This window comes from Anoplopoma fimbria, chromosome 7, assembly GCF_027596085.1.
Source record: "Anoplopoma fimbria isolate UVic2021 breed Golden Eagle Sablefish chromosome 7, Afim_UVic_2022, whole genome shotgun sequence".
NCBI classification, from domain to species: Eukaryota; Metazoa; Chordata; class Actinopteri; order Perciformes; family Anoplopomatidae; genus Anoplopoma; species Anoplopoma fimbria.
This window is the reverse complement of record NC_072455.1, coordinates 8,716,507-8,734,516: the sequence shown is the minus strand read 5'-3', so window position 1 is coordinate 8,734,516 and position 18,010 is coordinate 8,716,507. Positions and strand designations below refer to the sequence as shown.

At 41.3% G+C, this 18,010-nt stretch overlaps 1 protein-coding gene across 1 annotated transcript; it reads right to left on the bottom strand.

Moving 5' to 3' along the window:
- Positions 1-338: 338 nt before the first annotated feature.
- On the bottom strand, positions 339-16,671 carry bms1 (BMS1 ribosome biogenesis factor). Its single transcript, XM_054601247.1, is given in 24 exon segments — positions 339-712; positions 972-1,133; positions 1,332-1,507; positions 1,659-1,806; positions 2,701-2,823; positions 4,323-4,381; positions 4,839-5,019; positions 6,267-6,455; positions 6,626-6,803; positions 6,805-6,821; positions 8,070-8,149; positions 8,317-8,398; positions 8,641-8,792; positions 9,123-9,224; positions 9,844-10,397; positions 11,017-11,159; positions 11,402-11,595; positions 11,724-11,845; positions 12,959-13,101; positions 13,230-13,418; positions 13,772-13,851; positions 14,791-14,981; positions 15,215-15,395; positions 16,591-16,671. Coding segments are annotated over 23 exon segments (3,666 nt in total). The 5' UTR covers positions 15,388-15,395; positions 16,591-16,671; the 3' UTR covers positions 339-484.
- Between the last annotated feature and the right edge of the window lie 1,339 nt (positions 16,672-18,010).

Below are 18,010 nucleotides of genomic sequence, written 5' to 3'. Positions count from 1 at the left end.
TCTTTAGCCTAAATTAAAAATGATGGTTTGTCTTTTTCTTAGTGAGTAAACATTTGGACTGAATATCACTATTCTTCTATTTACCATGACAATGTTGTAGGTTTTTACCTCTGTCTCTTCCTGCAGAAATGTGTTTCCCTAAAGGCCTGCCTGATGCTGCCATAGTTACCAAAGTCATAACTCAGAGAAATTCACATTCATTCATTCACTGATTCGTTCAGCACTTGTTCATCTGTTTGGTATGAGAATCAGTGAGTATCCGCTCTCTTTAGTACAATATTTTGTTGAAAGGACGATATAATTAAAAAAAAATTCAAAAGTCAGAAAACTTTTCCTTTACAGTTGATGTTTAATATCAATACATCTAAAAAATACGATCAAAACGATTCTGCCAAAGTTATGAAACACATGTCAACAGTCCAAAGAGCCGACCGAGCATCTCAGTCTGCAGAGGTTTTTCCCTCATGAGTCCAGATCCAGTGAGTTAGTCGTCCTGGGGCGCCCCCTTCAGACTGGATCTGTGCTTCTTCTGGTCCGTCTGGCCCATGGCGCGGTACAGTTTTTTACGTGCCTCCTTTTGTCTCTTCAGCTTGGCCTCCTCCTGTTTCTCCTTCTCTTGCAGGAACTCCTTGTGTTTGGCGTGCTGCACCGTGTGGGATTTCTTCCTCTTGTAGTTGTGGACCGTGCTCAGAGCGTGGATAAGGGCGGACACCTAGAGGAACAGGACAAGAAGAGCGACGCTTAGATATAAAGCCATGTTTTACTGGAAGGAGTAGTCCAGGAGCAGCTTGTAGATACCGAAATACTGGGACTGGGATCAGTTACATTTCAATGGTGAGACCTGAATACCCTGGACTCTTTCTGCTGTCAGATCAGAACAAATCAGTGATGGGCTTGAGGTGACAATTGCTCCGTCCTAACTATATGGATGGATCAGCCACACTTAGCGTGTACAGTCCAGTTCTGCTCACCTTCTTCTCGTGAGGCTCTCTGATCACACTGGGCCTCTGGAGATCTCTGGCCGTCTTTCCGTTGGGTTGCTGCTGTTTGGGTTTGCTCTTGAAGGGCAGGGCCTTCTGGAGCTCCTTGGGGATGTGAAGGCGGTTGAAGTGCCTTTGAGCTCGGACCACCGGCTGGAAAGATAAGGACAAATATACACACATCAAGTCAGGGTTTTTATTTTTTAGGTATAAATCTACAGCTGCATGAGAACTCAGTAGGGAGTTCAGTTCCAACACTAGGCCTGTCAGGATTTCTACTTCTGTTGTACGACATATTGTTGCAGAAATAATTGTGTAAGCTTAAAACTGATCAGACGGAGTCTACTCCACCTTGTACAGAGAGTCCGCGTTGGGTTTGTTGCGGATGCCCAGGTCGTGTTTGAGCTGCCCCAGGGTCCTCATGCCCGCCCAGCTGTCCTTCTGACCGACGGGCAGCAGCAGAGAGGTGACGGGGTTGTAGAGCTGAGAGACGGACACCGGGAACCAGGAGCGCAGGAACACCACGTCTACACAACCAAACAAAACACATTCAGAGCCAAACACAGAGTCCTTTCAGAAGCTAGACATCGTTGTGTAATGTGTTGTTCCACATGATTAGTAACTTTACTTCATGTAAGCGTTTCTGTAAAGTCTGCTAAATACTAAACAGACACTCACCGCTCATCAGCAAGCGGTCCTCGAACGTGGCCCTGTAGGCTCCTGCCGGCGTAGACAGCGCCTTCTTGATCTGACCTCTGACCCCCGATACTGTTCGCACGGAAGCGCCTTCGAATTTAGCTACCTCCAGCACCGTGTTGAACATGCCCTGTGATACAGAAGGGAGGAGTCAATCTCCATTGAAAACCAATGGAGAAAAAGGGCACTCGCTTCAAAAAGAATCTGATGTTAAGATATGTATCGTGATACAGGGGTTACAATTCAACATATTGTGATAACTTCTATACAGCAAGCAATGCAATATACTATGAATTTTATTTAAATAAATCATTTTAAATATAATTTAATATATATAGTATAAAGAACACGCCACCATTTTTTTGCAGTCAGAACAAACAATTTTAATTTTATTTTTTGTTCAGATTATGTTGGATAGTACAATCCAACATAATCTGAACAAAAATTAAAATTAAAATTAAATAATTAAATTAAAATGTGTCTATATCAGTAGAATAATAAAATCAAGTGCTTGCAGGATTCTTTTGGTAAACAAAGAATATATTGTTTTTTTAACTTTCAATTTAAATGTAGGGTCGTTGAGAATCAACACAGTAGCAAAAAAAAAAAAATAATAATATTTTCTTGCACCCACAATAAAAGGCACACTAAAGTAGTATCAGTTTTGAGGGGATGATTTAAATTTTATTTCCTTTTTATTCTCATTATTTTCTACCCACGATATTCCTCGTTGCCTGCATTTTGGTACATTTTGTAAAAAAAAAAAAAATGATTATGAAATCTTAAGTAAAGAGGTAAAAAAGAAACACCAAAGTATGGATAACATTTTGTACTACTTTGTCATTTGCAAGTTACTTCATAATTTAAATTGTTGATTGTAAAAAGAAGGATTTTTCCTCCCATTATTGATCTATCACATCTAATTTCTCCTGTTATTAGTTTTTATCCTAGAAGCTGTAGTTTAAGCGTAGACCTAAATGATATGGTTAAAAGTTCAGACAGGTGTAAATAAAAGTCGCCCTACCTTAATGAATGAGGTGTTCTTAAAGATCTTGTAGGGGTAACCGATGAGTTTGAGCTTCTTCACTACAGTCACTGACTTATCCAGGTCCAGGATCACTCCTGTGGCTGCAATACGGAAATTAGCCTGCAGAAAGAAAGAAAACAGGAATTTATATGTAAACTACATAGATAAAGATAAAATAGTATGTAAAACATACAATGTGCTCACAGTTGTAAATTGGTAAACTCCAGGTGTGATCAGCGGTCTCCTTTTGTATTTTTTACCTTGATATAGATAGATCGACCTATGGAATATGCAGTAAAAATGTGCTTACTGGGCTCCCTAAACAGTGTTGGAACTGCATAATTGGTTATGACTGGAAAGATGGGAGTCTTGTGGATCCAATAAAAAAAAATTGTATTCATGTGTGATAATGTTAGTCTCCCATAGAAGCCATTTCATTGTACTGAAACCAGTTTTTGAAATTTCACATCACTGTTTAAGATTAAATGTTGTGACCTCAAGGATAACCACAGCCTTATGAAACTTCACAACCACAAACTAGACACCTAGCAGGGTTCGACATTAACGCTGGCCTGCTTGACCAGGGGGAAAATGTGATCTTCAGCAAAACATGTGATCCGGAGATCTGCTTTAATGCGTTCTAGAAGCCGGTCCCTGATAAAGCTACATTGTGAGCAACAAATGAGCAAGAGTAGAGCGAACAGCCCCAGACAGAAAAAAGTAGTATAGGCAAAGGTAAACATTCATGATGTGTTCAAATATTATCATGTACAATGTAGTTTTTGGGGAGAATCTTGAATAAAACCATTTGTTTGAACAAGGTATTTTCCCAGCAATATAAAATAGATATTAGAGATGGAATTATGACCTGTTTACCTAAAACTAGCTCTAAACAGCTTAAAATACATAATTAAAAAATTACTTCCGCATAAATGTTCTGAGCAGATATTTAAAAAAAAAAAAGTCATTCATTTATAGTGTTTTAAAGTTACTTGCCCATAGGCCAAGTGGGAGAGAAAAGCTAGATGTCAAGGCCTGCCTAGAGCATTCAGACGGTGTATGGCTTTCAGGTTTATGACGATAAGCGGGTTTCTGAGCAGTTTCTAGAACAGAAATCTTGCCATCTAATTACCGAAACAAAGCAATTATCTCAACACCAAATGTCAACAATTTTTGATACCAAATCACAGCATGGGGTTTTCTGTGGTGTTCATCGAGGTCTTGGTGTCTTAATGTGGTATATTGGAAGGCTTTTTGATAATTTGTATCAATTAATGGTTTGTATCTTTGAATCAAAAATGGTTAAATTTAGAACCAAATCTGTGTAAAAAAAATGGTATCAACCTAAAAATGCTGAAACAACTTATGAGAAGTAAATGGGTCTATAATTAAAAAAAGGTGGGGAGTGGAAGAGGTTAATGCATAATTCAATCTATCAAGGTTTTTCACAATTGGAAAAACAACAAATACTAGTTTTTACATTTTACCATCAGGGTAACCACTGCTCTCACTTCTACTAGAATTTGATCAATCTGACTCACTCAGTCTTAAGAATTCATATTGAACCAACAGTTCCCACTGATCCAAACCGCTGTGACTAGAGTGAATGAGTGACTGACCTTAATTCCTGCTACTGTCTGCACAGCCAGGAAACCGGTGCCCTGTGGTGTGACAGGACCTTCAGTGAGACAAAGGGAGAGAGAGAATACCAGGTACTGTTATCAGATACAGCTGATAAATATAGACATGATTGTAAAACATTTCTTCAGGAATAACATGTAACACTGGCTACATGTACATCCATTAATATTGTAATTGGGAAAGTGGTGTGTATAAGGTAGGTGTCAACAGCATTATCTGATTATGTAATTAAGTATTATGGATCAGATGTGAGAAATACTGGCACATTGTAGAGTCATTACTATCATCTTAATATGTTTGCATGTTTACTTTTTAATTAATAAATATCTGCATCTTGTACCAAGTCACTGTCTTTTATGACGAAATTGGGGAAATCATGATATGTTTTACTTTGTCTGCATAATGCTTTATTCTAATATATATATTGGAACTAATATAGTTCTCTTATTTCTGTCTTCTTCCGTCCCGATAAAGGTTTGTTAACGGCGTCTTACCCCAGATGGAGGCTCCACAGTGCATGTGCTGCGGTGTGTATTTGAGCAGGCGGTGGCGTCCGTTGTGGTCCTCTATGTGGTAGAGGGGAATGGTCTGGAAGCGCCGCCAGCCTAGTGACAGGATGAGGGGGTCCCGCGTCTTCAGGATGCGTTTATACCAGCGATGTTTCTTCAGCCGCATCTGACATACACACATACACAGAGATTTAGATATATGCTCACTATTATAAAATGTTATCAAGAAAACTTCCAAGGGCTTAGTGCTCAGTGCACCCTGTATGAACAATATTTTCCCCAGCTTATGATGCAGTGATCTCTGACCATGTAACTGAATCTGTTGAATCCATTTATGCTCTTTGTTATTGTTTGACTTTGATGAATTCGGACTAACCAAAGTCACACATTAAACACCAAAAAACGAACCGGTTGAGGCAGCCGTAGACCAGCAACTCCTGTGTTCTGCCAGGTAAAATTACAGTGTTTTCAAATGGAGTCTAGTGTTTTTTGGCGAGAGCCTAGACAACGGCTTCAGTTCTTCATTAGATCGGGCCGTCTGACGGTAAAACAAACCTGTGGAAATATTCTAAATAAAGCGTACACTTAGACTAATTTGAATTCTTCTGGGTGTCTAAATTACATCTACAGCAGTACACTGCTCTGCTGGTACTCCTGTCTGTTCAGTCCATCTGAACAGACAGGAGTCCATCTACTGTAGTAACACATTAACTATGGAGAAGAACCTCATACAACCCCGCTTCAAAACACCCAAACTATCCCTTTAACATCCACTTTAAATCAATTGAAATGAACACATTTGGATGGTCTGAAAGAACTTGAGCCCATTTGATAGGGAGAGTGGGGGTAACTCTAAAAAAAAAAAAAAAAAAAAAGAAAAAAAAAAAAGGTTTCGGTAACCAGTGTTAATTTGTAGTAGTATACTGATTGGTCAAAGTTATAATGGTAAATGTGACGTGCATTGAGCCGATTTAGAATCTAGTTACGTCAGCCTGATTACACTTTAATACAAAGTTACATCTGTGTATTAACATTACTGATGTCTTGGGATGAAAATTTACAGTATGCCATCAGTTCTCCCTAAATGTGCCGTTTCCATGAGAGCTCTGGGTGTGACAGGCAGACGCATCCTCTGCACACACAGTCACTTGCATATATTATCAAGTAATCCAGCATCTCTTCCACATTATATGGTGAAATGAGCAATTGTATTAACAGGATTACGGTCTAAAACGGATCTATATATCTAATTCATCCTGACTTCCTTTCTGGCATCCCTTTACAGCTTGAATGATGACTACCACTAGCCTCAACTAAAAAGGCTTATTGAGCAAATGAACCATGACTTAATTAAAATCCTGGATCACAGCAAATCCAGGTACTATACATGGTCGTGAGCAAAACAAAACGTACCTGCAGGTATCCTACATTGCCCTCGCTGGAACTCAGACCTCCGAGGATGATGGGATAATGGGGGTCGAAGTTGGTGACAAACTCGCAGGGTAGGGAGGGGATTTCTAATCGGACGTACATGCCCGGTCTGAAGCCTTCGTATTGCACTCTGGTCTCGTCATCCACATCCTCGAACTCTGCCCTGTTCAGCTGAGGACAGAAGGCAGGAAAAAATACTCTTAGAAATAAGCCGGGAATGTACGGATTATCAACGTTATTAATAATGTTTCACCATACATCCTTCGGAAATTTCGTGGAGGATTTTCTGTATAACGAATGAATTGGAGCAGCTGCTGCTTAACGTGGAACATGTCTGGTACCTCGGCCTGCTTCTGCATCTCCTCCTTCAGGTCGTCAAAGTAAGTGGCGTCTCCATCATCGTACTCTGTGTTGAATCGCTCCTTCATCCTCTGTTTCTTCTCCAGACGCTTCTTCTTCTGGACCTCATCGTCATCCACCTTCACCAAAGTTTCTTCATGATCATCATCATCGTCGTTTTTCGTTCTCACTATTCTGCTGGTCACAAGTTAAACAAGACCAAACATCATCCTACTGAGTGAACTAAAGGTAGCTGTAAACAGACAATTCAAAATCAGGTCAAATCTGGCTACTTGAGCAAAGTCTGTTTTTGGAATTGGTCATATGTAAAAGCTTTAAGGCACATAAAGTCACAGAAAATAAGAAGTAAAGTATTTTCTGTTTGGGACTCATTCAGCGTTGCAAATGAGCCGATTCAAGCTATAGAGAATAGCAACAAATACACTGCTCTTTAGTTAATCCATCCAAACACACACAGTGCGGTCTGTTAAGTATTGGAACAGTTTGGTACATATGGGATTTGCAAAGCAAGAATGACTCATGTGCAAAATGCAAACTACAAGAATGAAGTGCTGTACCAACTTTAAATTTACATCCACCTCTGCAGAGGCAGTACTGAATGTTTGCAGGACTGTACTGAATGCCATTTTTTCTTTTTTTACATTCACAGTTTTTTATGAGGTTTTTGAATGACGTGTCATATCAGAAAAAAGAAAAGGTTATTGAGGTTATATAAGTGTAATTTATGGTGCTGTTAGATTGCTGCTAGACCTCCTCGCTGATACAGGTGCGTGTGGTAAAGTGAACAGCTTTCACGGGGACAATGTACTTTTGAAAGGCTAAACGCCAACAGATTTTGGAAATCTTTGCGTGCAAATCGATACAGTAACACTAAACATTATATCGCGATATATTTTTTTTCTTATCCCCAAATTTTATTATATTCTAGTGGGACAGATGTTACTTTACACGACCACTGAAACAAATCTCAGAAACCACTGTCTATCCGCCTGGCAACAATACGCCTCTGGGGGCAAGAAGGTGTAATTCTGGGTTTCAGTTGAGGCCCTCCAATATCAATGCCAAGACTTCCTTTTCCTTTGGATTAACAACTTGAGATGAGAGGCTGGAGTTGGGAGTGGAGAGACGATGTGTATGACCGGATTAGTAGTTTACAAGCTCATTTTAAACCAATCAAAAGCAAAAGCACTGTCAGACAATAGCTGATAAACTACAAATGGAAACCAGAACGCTTTTGATGGCCAAAATCTTCTCATCATCTCGAGCATGAATGCAGAAGAGATTACTGGAATGCTGGATCTCAGCATTGTAGTGGATGCTGTGTTCAAATAAACAGACTTTAACATAACTGCATAATGCTTCAATGGTCAATCAGTCAGTGGAAAAAGGATCTCAACTTCAACTGTTGGTGTAAATAAGACTTACCTCTGCCTGATCCTGCTGCCCGGTTTGGCCCTTGTGAACTTTTCCCGTTTCCAAATCCTCAAAGTCGCCATACATCTCCTCTAAACACAGCAGAACAACCAAAGTAGGTATGTTAAAACGCTAGGTCAATGTTGTGGTTCACCATGAACGGACCCAGCTACAACCCCTCACATGTATCTTGTATTGAAGGTTCCACACTGAACACAATAATAATAATGTTTGTTTATGATTGGTTCTCCTCTCTCACCGTCCTCCTTCAGCAGCGTGGCAGCATCTTGGCTCTCATCCCACTTCCCTGTAACGAAGCAGTCCCTGATGGAGTTAAGCACCTAGAAACCCCCCAAAAAAACATGGCAACCGTTAAGTACTTCATTTTCATTTCAATGAAATGCAGAGGAGGAAAATGAAACGTCCGTCTCCACAGTTATTCATCTGTTGAGTGATGGATGCTTATTTATTTGTGCTTTAGAATGTAACCGCAGTGAAATGATTTCCTCAAAAGGTTCCTGGTCCATGGGGAAAGTTCCTAGTTCCTGCAGACAAAAAGGGGCTGTAATAGTAACCACTGTACCTCCTCCAAGTCCCAGTTGTGGGAGGTGTCAGGGTTGAAACGGGAGCTGTCGACTGCATTTGCTTGGAACTTTTTGCTATTCTGAGGGCGGCTGACGCGGAACAGCCCCCCCAGCTCCTGCTCCTCATCCTCAGAATCATCTGCCTCTACAACTGGAAAACAAAAAAGAGGATTGTTGAGAGACATTGAAAATCAGAGCTATATATAAAGAAATACAAAGTATGTTATCATATGGTTCTGAAAAGTATATTCACAGCGTGTCTAATGTCCGCTACAAAATGCCAAAATATAACGTTATGCACAGCTTCCATTCATCACTTAAAAAACAAAGTTAGTTGTTTTGTAGCGCGTGTTTGCCTGTGTTTGTATATATATATAAAAATACCAATAACATGGCAAATAAAGGAATATTTGGAACATACTGAACACATAGACTTACAAGATGAGTAGTGTGTGCACATGCAACCAGAGCCTCAGCCTACCTGAACCATAAACCAGTTTTCTCAGATTGGGGGCAGCTGCTTGTTGCCGTAGAAACGCGTCAGATGCTTTCTGCTGCAGACCCTCCTTCCACCTCAGACCCCCTGTGGACAGAAACAGGAGAATGGAGAACTTTTACTTGCATTTTCCAGGAGCTTTACATCATCCCACATGACCTGCATCTGCAGATGGGAGCTGTGCACCATAAACTTGAACCATCACATTTTAAACCATCATGGACGAGAAGTTCCTTAAGGTGTGATGTATAAGATATGTAAGATATGGACAGACTTTAAGTTTATAACATTAATAAATTAACTAACAATATCAGGATGAAGAGGTTACCGTGTTGACCTCTATACCCCTATACCCCAGTAGTAGAGGTGAAATGCTGCCCCCTATTTTTTGGAGCATGTGGCCAGGTCTTAAACATTACATCTTTAAAGTGTTTAGAAAGAAATGTAAAGTTGAACATCTACCATTCCATTACAATCTGGAAAATTACAGAGAACAGGTAATAGAATCTTCCATAAATGCTAGGCGGCGATTTGACACTAAAAGATATTCGGATAGATTTAACTGAGAAACAAAAGAGATTGAATTAGGTTATGGACTTATAGAACCAGTATCAGAAGAGGAAAATAGGGATTAATGCAGCCTTTGGTAAAATACTAAAATGAAATGTATGAAACATTTCTTTTTTAGATTTAACAGTATATTTACCTTCCTCCTCCTCCTCCTCCTCCTCCTCCTCACTTGCTGCTTGTTCCTTCATTGTAACGTCGACTGTGTCGTCCTCTTCCCCTGATTCGCCTTCAGACTCTTCCTCGCCATCATCCTCCTCTCCGTTGTCGCTCTCTTCCTCGTCCTCTTCGGAGCAGTGCCCGGAGTCTCCCGCTCTCCCAGCCTCCCCTTCTTCTCCACTCTCCTCCTCCTCCTCGCTCACCTCCAGGTCGTCTTCGCTGTCGGCGAATGCCGGCACCTCTGCGCTATCCCCCTTCCTCTCCTCTAGTTTGGGTTTCTTCACCGGTGGAGCGTCCGTTACAGTCTTTTCTGTCTTGTCACATTTGGCTCTTGCCTCTTTGAGAAATGCGGACAGGTTCTCCTCGTCTTCATCCTCCCCCTGCTCCTCCTCGTCACTGTCTTCACCGTCGCCTTCCTCCTCATCACTGGAGCCGCTGACATCCTCCTCCTCCTCCTCAGTGAAGACCACCTTCCTCCTCTCTCTCTGGGTGTTAGGGTCCCAGACACACTTCTCCTTGAGACCCTCCTCCTCTCTAACACACAAACAAAACAGGAAAAGCTGACATTCTCTGTCCAATACAAGGCTGCAGTATATTCTCTTCGTTGGCAGAACCTTTTCAGATGCTTTGTATTCTTTGTATTCTTTTGCTGTGTTCGGATCGATCACATGTGCATATGAATATTGCCAAATTTACAAAATCTTATCGCTACTTTAGGAACTTTCATTTTATGTTGATTTTGGCGGTCCCTGTGGACGAAAACTCGAGTGATTCCGAGCACCAGAGTCCCTTTAGACAACTTCTCATTTAACTGCAGCAGAGTCTGACAGTCTGCCCCGCTCAGTCCTGGTTCTGGTTCACCCGTGCCTCGCTTCCCTCCAGCGGGCCCAGCATTATGGCCTGGGCTCGCTAGCCAGATTTTTTTAAAGGGTTAATACTTGAGAGTTTTATAAGTCTTGCAATTACTTTTTCATTACATATGTTAATTTCTTCTGACATATATAGGTAACACAAATTTCCTCTGTCAAATCTGTTACTGCAAAATATTGGCCATGACACAGAGTGTAAAAATGAACCTGTTAGGGCCCTCTGGTGGACAGAATATGTCATCTTAATGAAGACAAAGAGACTGGAGCAGTGAGGCGTTTCTCACCCGCTCTGCTCGCCAACGTCTCCGGGTTCCAGGGTGGCAGAACCGCTGAACAGCGACACCTTACTGGCCGCCATCTTGGCATCCAGGGTGGCATGTGTGTCAATGAGGGACTGGACCAGCTCTGTTGTGGGCCGCACATCCTCCTGTAGTGGTAAAAAACAGTACTCGTTATCTGATGGTCACTTTTGAAACTACGAACATACAAAACAGGCTGTCTGAAGCTTCTAGGGAAACATACTGACTCGACACACACACACACACACACACACACACACACACACACACACACACACACACACACACACACACACACACACACACACACACACACACACACACACACACACACACACACACACACACACACACACACACACACACACACCTGTTGCTGACTGACGTGGCTAGCAGGGAGGTCGATGTACACTGCGTCTTTGTCGTACACGACCCCCCCAACGCCAGCCATGGGCGCGTAGAGCAGACGTTCCTTCTCGTTCAGCGCTCTCTTCTTCTGAGCGTCTGGCAGGCCGCACGGGTCCGGCAGGAAGTTCACATCCGCCACCTGAAAGTCTCCAACACCTGCAGAGAGCGACCGCAAACTGTTAACGTTTCTTTAGTGCTACTTGGGAGCATGTCCTGCTTTAGACCGCATTGGTGTGCGGTGTAAGAAAAGGCGTTGGTGGGTCAGTAGCACTGTGCTTATGTACCTGGGATGTGGACCTGGCCTTTGTTTTTCAAATGTGTCCCTCGCAGATAGCCGTAGAGTGACACTGTCCGGTCACACTTGGGGTCTGTCCTCACCTTCTCAGGGTCAGTTAAGTCCTCCATACTGTCGGAATGAAAAAAGGACAATTGAGAAAATAAGGATTGAGAGGGAGTACAAAATAAAAGCATGGAAGTACATTGGTAAATTGATTCAAAATAAATATTAAAACAGCACTGTGGTTGTTTGGTCTCTCGCTGAACATCTAGAGATCTCTCTAATGACAGGAATACTAACAGGTGCACTATTAACCACGGCTCCGTTCTATTTAGCTGTAACAGTGTAAGGACCGTCCACAACAAGAACACTAACTATGAATAAATCGTGAGTCGACACCACGACTACGATGACAATAACGATACCATCAGGATCACTTTCAGAGCGCTTTGAGGAAAGATGGAAAAACCAACAGCCAACCAAAATCCAGCCATCTTTCCAGGAACCACCCCGTTCAATGCGGGGGCAGACTTTGCGGAGAGACTCAACTGTGTTGCCTCCTTGTGATTAATAATCAATTAATAATCTGGGCCAGATTCATTCATTCATTATCCGTTACCGCTTGTTCTGTTAAGGGTCGCGGGGGGCTGGAGCCAATCCCAGTTGTCATTGGGTGAAGGCAGGGTTCACCTGGACAGGTCTCCAGACTTTCACAGGGCTGACACAGAGAGACAGACAACCATTCACACTCACATCCACACCTACGGGCAATATAGAGTCACCAATTAACCTAAGCTGCATGTTTTTGGACTGTGGGAGGAAGCCGGAGAACCCGGAGAGAACCCACGCTGACACGGGGAGAACATGTAAACTCCACACAGAAGGCCGTCTAGCCCGGGAATTGAACCCAGGCCCCTCTTGCTGTGAGGAGACAGTGCTAACCACCACACCACCGTGCGGCCCCACCAGGTCAGATTATTTCTATTAAATATATATTATATTGCGTGTTTGCCGTGCTGAGAGGCACCAAAGTGAAAAAAAAGGTTAATCGTTTTTATGTGGTCAGAAATGGCAGATGAAGCATTTATAAAGAACTTGATTTATCTTTTATTTATTTCTATTCAAGAATGGGAATAATAAGAATGAGAAAACCGTATGTCTGCAGTTCATCCAGCAGGTAAGGTAAATCTGATGCAAACATTTGGAATCTACATTGAAGAGCAGTGAGCAGCGTTCACTCACCGGTCGACCAGCACATACGGGTGGGAGGTCTGCCACACCAGAGGACGGAACTTCATGACGGAGATGAAACGGCCGAGGTTCTTCACCTCCTGAGTCTGATATTCTCCGTACACCATACCGGACAGATAGAACAGCTTGGCGCCCTGTCGAGGTTCAAACACGCACAGTCACATGGTCACAGTACGTACAGGTTAGGGATCCAAGGTTAAATTCTGCTTGTGAGTGATGGGGGCCTTTGGGGCAGCGGAGGAGGTGATGAGGCTGTGTTTACCTGATACACCTCCGTCCAGAAGCGATGCTTGAGGTTTTTCTTGGTCTTCCTGAGCGTCTTGTTGTTCTTGAAGGAGTCCAGATGAGTCAGCACGCCCATGATACGAGGGAAGCCATGCACCTGGCAGATGTTGAGGAACTCAAAAGTCTCCATCTCGAAGCCAAAGCTGGCATCGATCAGCATCAAAACCTGGAAGGGATAAACAAGAGTTTAATTCAACTTAATGCAGTTAATAGAAAACGTATCAGGCTTCTGGACTCTATTCAAATCAAGTATTATGTCAGCAGACTATTAGTCCGTCAACTAAGTGACATTCCATTTTTCATTTATGGTCAACAAGTGGATTAAAAAAACGTATATTAATATATATTATATATATAGTAATACTGACAACCAATTTGTACAGTTGATTATACAACAAAGTACACAAGTATATTTAATTGTGTGATACTGCTTAACATCTCACTGATATGGAAAAGTTTTAGGTCCATACGAGTCTAGAATAAACATTGGACTTTGGTGCTGTGTATTGAAAAACTCACCAGGTCAGCTACTTTTGCGAGGTCGATCATTGTATTAATGTCATTGTTACACTCCATGAAAGTGAGGCGACGCTTTTTTCCTAAAGAACACAAAAAGCAGAAACTTACCAAACACAGAAATATGCCGAAGCACTATAGTTAAATGCCTAATGGTGCACAGGTGGCCATAAAAAAATAAAAAAAGTCAAATTAAATTAAACCATGGAGCACTCCAACATAATGTCAAGCAAAGTAAAATGTAAAACATGATTCCTTTTTTCAAATCATGAATTTGAAGTAAATGGACACAACAGCCATGTTAATCAAATAAGTTTTTCTGTGGAAAACTGCGTTTGAGAACATTGACAATATCTTAAAAGGTTAGTTCACATGTTTTGAAGTGTGTTGTATGAGGTACTTCTCCATAGTCAGTGTATTACCTACAGTAAATGGATTATGGAGAAACAGTCATGAGAACCAGCAAAGGATCAAAAGCAAGTACTGCTGTGGACATATTTTAGACACCTGAAAAAAATCAATATTGGTATATTTAGAATATTCTTACAGGTTTACTTTGCCATCACACAGGCCTTTTCTGTCAGGAAAACTGATGACGTTGTTTCCCTCTATGCTCTCCTCAAAGCCACAAGACTCCTTTACCAAAACAGTATTTTTACCTGGCAGAACACAGGAGTAGCTGATCTAATGCTGCCTCCATTGGTTAGTTTATTGTTGTTATTGTGTGACTCTGGTTAGTTACAATTCACCAAAGTCAAACATAAAAAACAAACTATCTGGTGGAAGCAGCAGTAGACCAGCAAATCCTGTGTTCCGCAACGTAAAATATCAGTTTTTTTAACAATGGAGTCTGGTGGCTTTAAAGAGAGCATAGATAACAGCTTCAGCTCCACATCAGAAAAAGGCTGTCTGATGGAAGTACCTCATACAACCTCACTTAAAAAAAGACGAACTATCCCTTTAACAGCAGCCCTTGATAGAAGTGGCGCATATCTACAGTAGAAATCAGTGGCCAAACTTACCAGAGACGATGGTTACTGGTCCACATATGTCCCCGAGCTTCTGACGGGTGAAGTTCTTGATCAGGCAGCGGATCAGGGTGCTTTTTCCCACTTTGGGAGGCCCGACTACTACAATCACAACTGGAGGAGGTTCCAGGGGAGTGCGGTCTACAAGGGGGATATGGTGTTTTTTGGTCTTTATGTCCTGGGACCTAAAAGAAAAAATGTCCATTGGGGAAGAGTTTGTTTAGTCGACTGTACTGGAATATACTTTATTATCAGTCCTTTCTACTTAAGATTCAGGTGAAATTGGTGTCCTTTATTGGAAGTGAGTATGGAAGACGATAGAATTGACAGGGCACCTCTGATGCTACAGGGGAATGAATATGCCGTCTGTCTGACAGATGTGTGTAGCAGTTCAGAAACGAGAAGCATTAGGACTGACCTGTGGAAGGTCTTGGCCATGCGGACGGCCGACTGCACCGAGAACGCTTTGGGATTGCGTTTCCGTGCATCCTCTTCCGTGGAGCCTCCCTGCTTCTTGAGCTTCTTCCTCTCCGCCTTCGGCCCGCTGTGCTTCTGCTGATGTTGCTTCTGTTTTTTCTCTTTCCCGTCCATCCTGTCCACTTGACAAAAAAAGAAAAAGAAATGATGTGTCTCTGTAACGGAATGTGACACGTTTCAAGTTGATTTTTATACTAAAGACATGATCGAGAACGGAGAGCAGTAGCAGCACAGGATACTTAACGCTTAAGGTTTGTCCGGCTAAACTCATTTTTGACATTTTCATCAGTGTAGGACACGCTCTTCTTCAGGAAATCTTAGTCCCCACTTATAATAAGAAAATCAACTACATACAAATGGTTTTATTATAGAAGACAATAATACACAAAAAAGCAACACATACAATTACAACTTACGCTAAAGTACAGCAAAACACTGGAAAGATTTTAATGACTTTATATGACTTAATGGATAATAAAAAGGAACATGCGTTTGGTTGTAATGCAATTCTTATTACATGAGAAAGCTCATTATCTGTTAAAGCATATACATTTAATTTACCCAACAAACCAAATACTTATGGATGTTGATCATGTATTTGATATGTTACGTGGGAAGAAGATTAATTTAACAGAAAATAGATGTTGTTCATGGTTATGGGAAAAATGATCTGGAAAGAAATGTGTCTTTATTTTTTAAATAGTCTCATTAAGGTAAATTGTTTATCCATAATGGAATGATCTATTTAAGGAAACCCAATATTCACCGGCTAAACCATGAAATGACACTCTAGGCTGAAACATCTACAATGCCTTAAAAACCTCTTTATAAATCAAATAAGAAAGTTCACCCATCCTCCTCTTAGTCTTAAGTGTTACGATTTTTTGCTCATGTTTTATATTATGTTATGAACACTGATGAAGGGAAGTTTAAAGAAAAAAAAATACATGTTAAAGCCATGTTCATTTTTACATGACTGAACAGGAACCACGCTGCTTACGTGACTGGTATTTACTTGTATTATGTTAGAGAGAGGCCCTTGATAACTTTGTTTTGTGTCCTATTTTACTGAACAAAGAAAGGACTTGGCCGTGTGTGTGCACTATGCATTTCAGTTAGTTTGTTATTTTGTAGGGACACACTTAAGTCTTTATTTCAGTGTGTATAGATATAGCGAGGGACCATCAGGAATACTAGCTAAAATGACAGTTTGTACATAACGTTAACTTCCGGTCTGCTTCTGAGCCTGTAGACACAAGAGCTAGCTATACAAACACGTTAAACGTTATCTGGAGAAAAAAGAATGACTAGCAATACCTGAAGATAAACCTGCTGTAGTCTGGTCCGAGTCGGTTTTCTTCAGTTCTCACATGTGTATTGTAACCTCCGACCCGGAAGTGTACGGAAGCGTCACCTTGTAGTAAAACGAGTGGAAACAAATTTCTAAAAGGTTCCGCACTGTGGGGGAACAAGTGACAAACCCCGTACAATGGCGCCCTCTGCAGGCTGGATTGAGATAGAAAGGGATAGAAAACAATTTTGCAAGAATGCCAACAAATGGCAGCAAAGTCATGTTTTTAATGGATTTTTCAGTGAAAGAAGGTGAGAGGTGAGGTGAGGTGAATGGATGGCATTCATATATCTAAACTTAAACTTATATGGCTGACGTTGGCGTACTTAAAACACTGTGCTGTCTATGCTTTCCTGATGGAGAAAAATAAAAAGTAATGCGAACAAAGATAAGCTGAACAGATGAAAGAAGAACTGTAGAACCGTTGAACTGAAGAACAACAAAAAAATGGAAAAGAGAAGAAATTTAAGTAAAAGAGAAGAGGTGAAAGGAGCGAAGTGATGAAAAAAATAATAAATTGAAATGGAAAGATACACAAAAGCATTGGAGAAGTTCTGTAGGGAACCGCCTTGTGTGGACGTTTGATGTTTAGTGGTCAGATAGTTGGCAGGCCTTCACAAGGACTCTGGGCCAGAGCAAAGGTAATACATCAGACAAGCCCTCAGAGCTTCACAGCCACAAACCCAGTTTTTCTTTCACTTCTTAGATCCTCTTTACACTCTGGCCTTCAAATTCTTCATTTCTGACCACTGGACACTGGTAAACTGATATCCCGGGAAAATAGAAGGCAGAGTTAGAATTAACATGAAGTCGTGGTAGTGTCCCAGCCCCGACACAGCATCACACATTCATTTTAGTTATTCTAAATTTGAGTAGATCCAAACATTTATTTCACACACAATGATGGCACAGCACTGGATTTTGTCAGTGTTACCAGAGCTGCAGGGAAGATTTCATACCACCTGATGGTGCCAGCAGACTAAGTACATCCCTGAGCAGCTTTATAGACAGGCTGGATTCAGCTCAAATTAAACAGTCACAATGGAGATGAGATAATGCAAAACACAGCAACAAACAATACAGTAACTCTAGTGCTGATGAAGATGGTACTGGAAACTACTTTCTGTCCGGTCTTTGATGGACCTGACTCAGAGTCCTTCATCTAAAACCATGCCGTCATAATTAGAATCACTGTCGTCATCTTCATCCTTGTCTTCATCATTGGCTTCATGTTATGAAGAGTCCAATAGACCCCCGTGCTGCACTCCTGGTTTACAAAGCCTTTTGAACTTCCTCTCTTTAACCTGGAGTGCTTGTTGTCTCTTTAGATGATCCATTTTCACCTTCCTACTAATAGTATTAGTACTGCTATAATTATCATCTGGT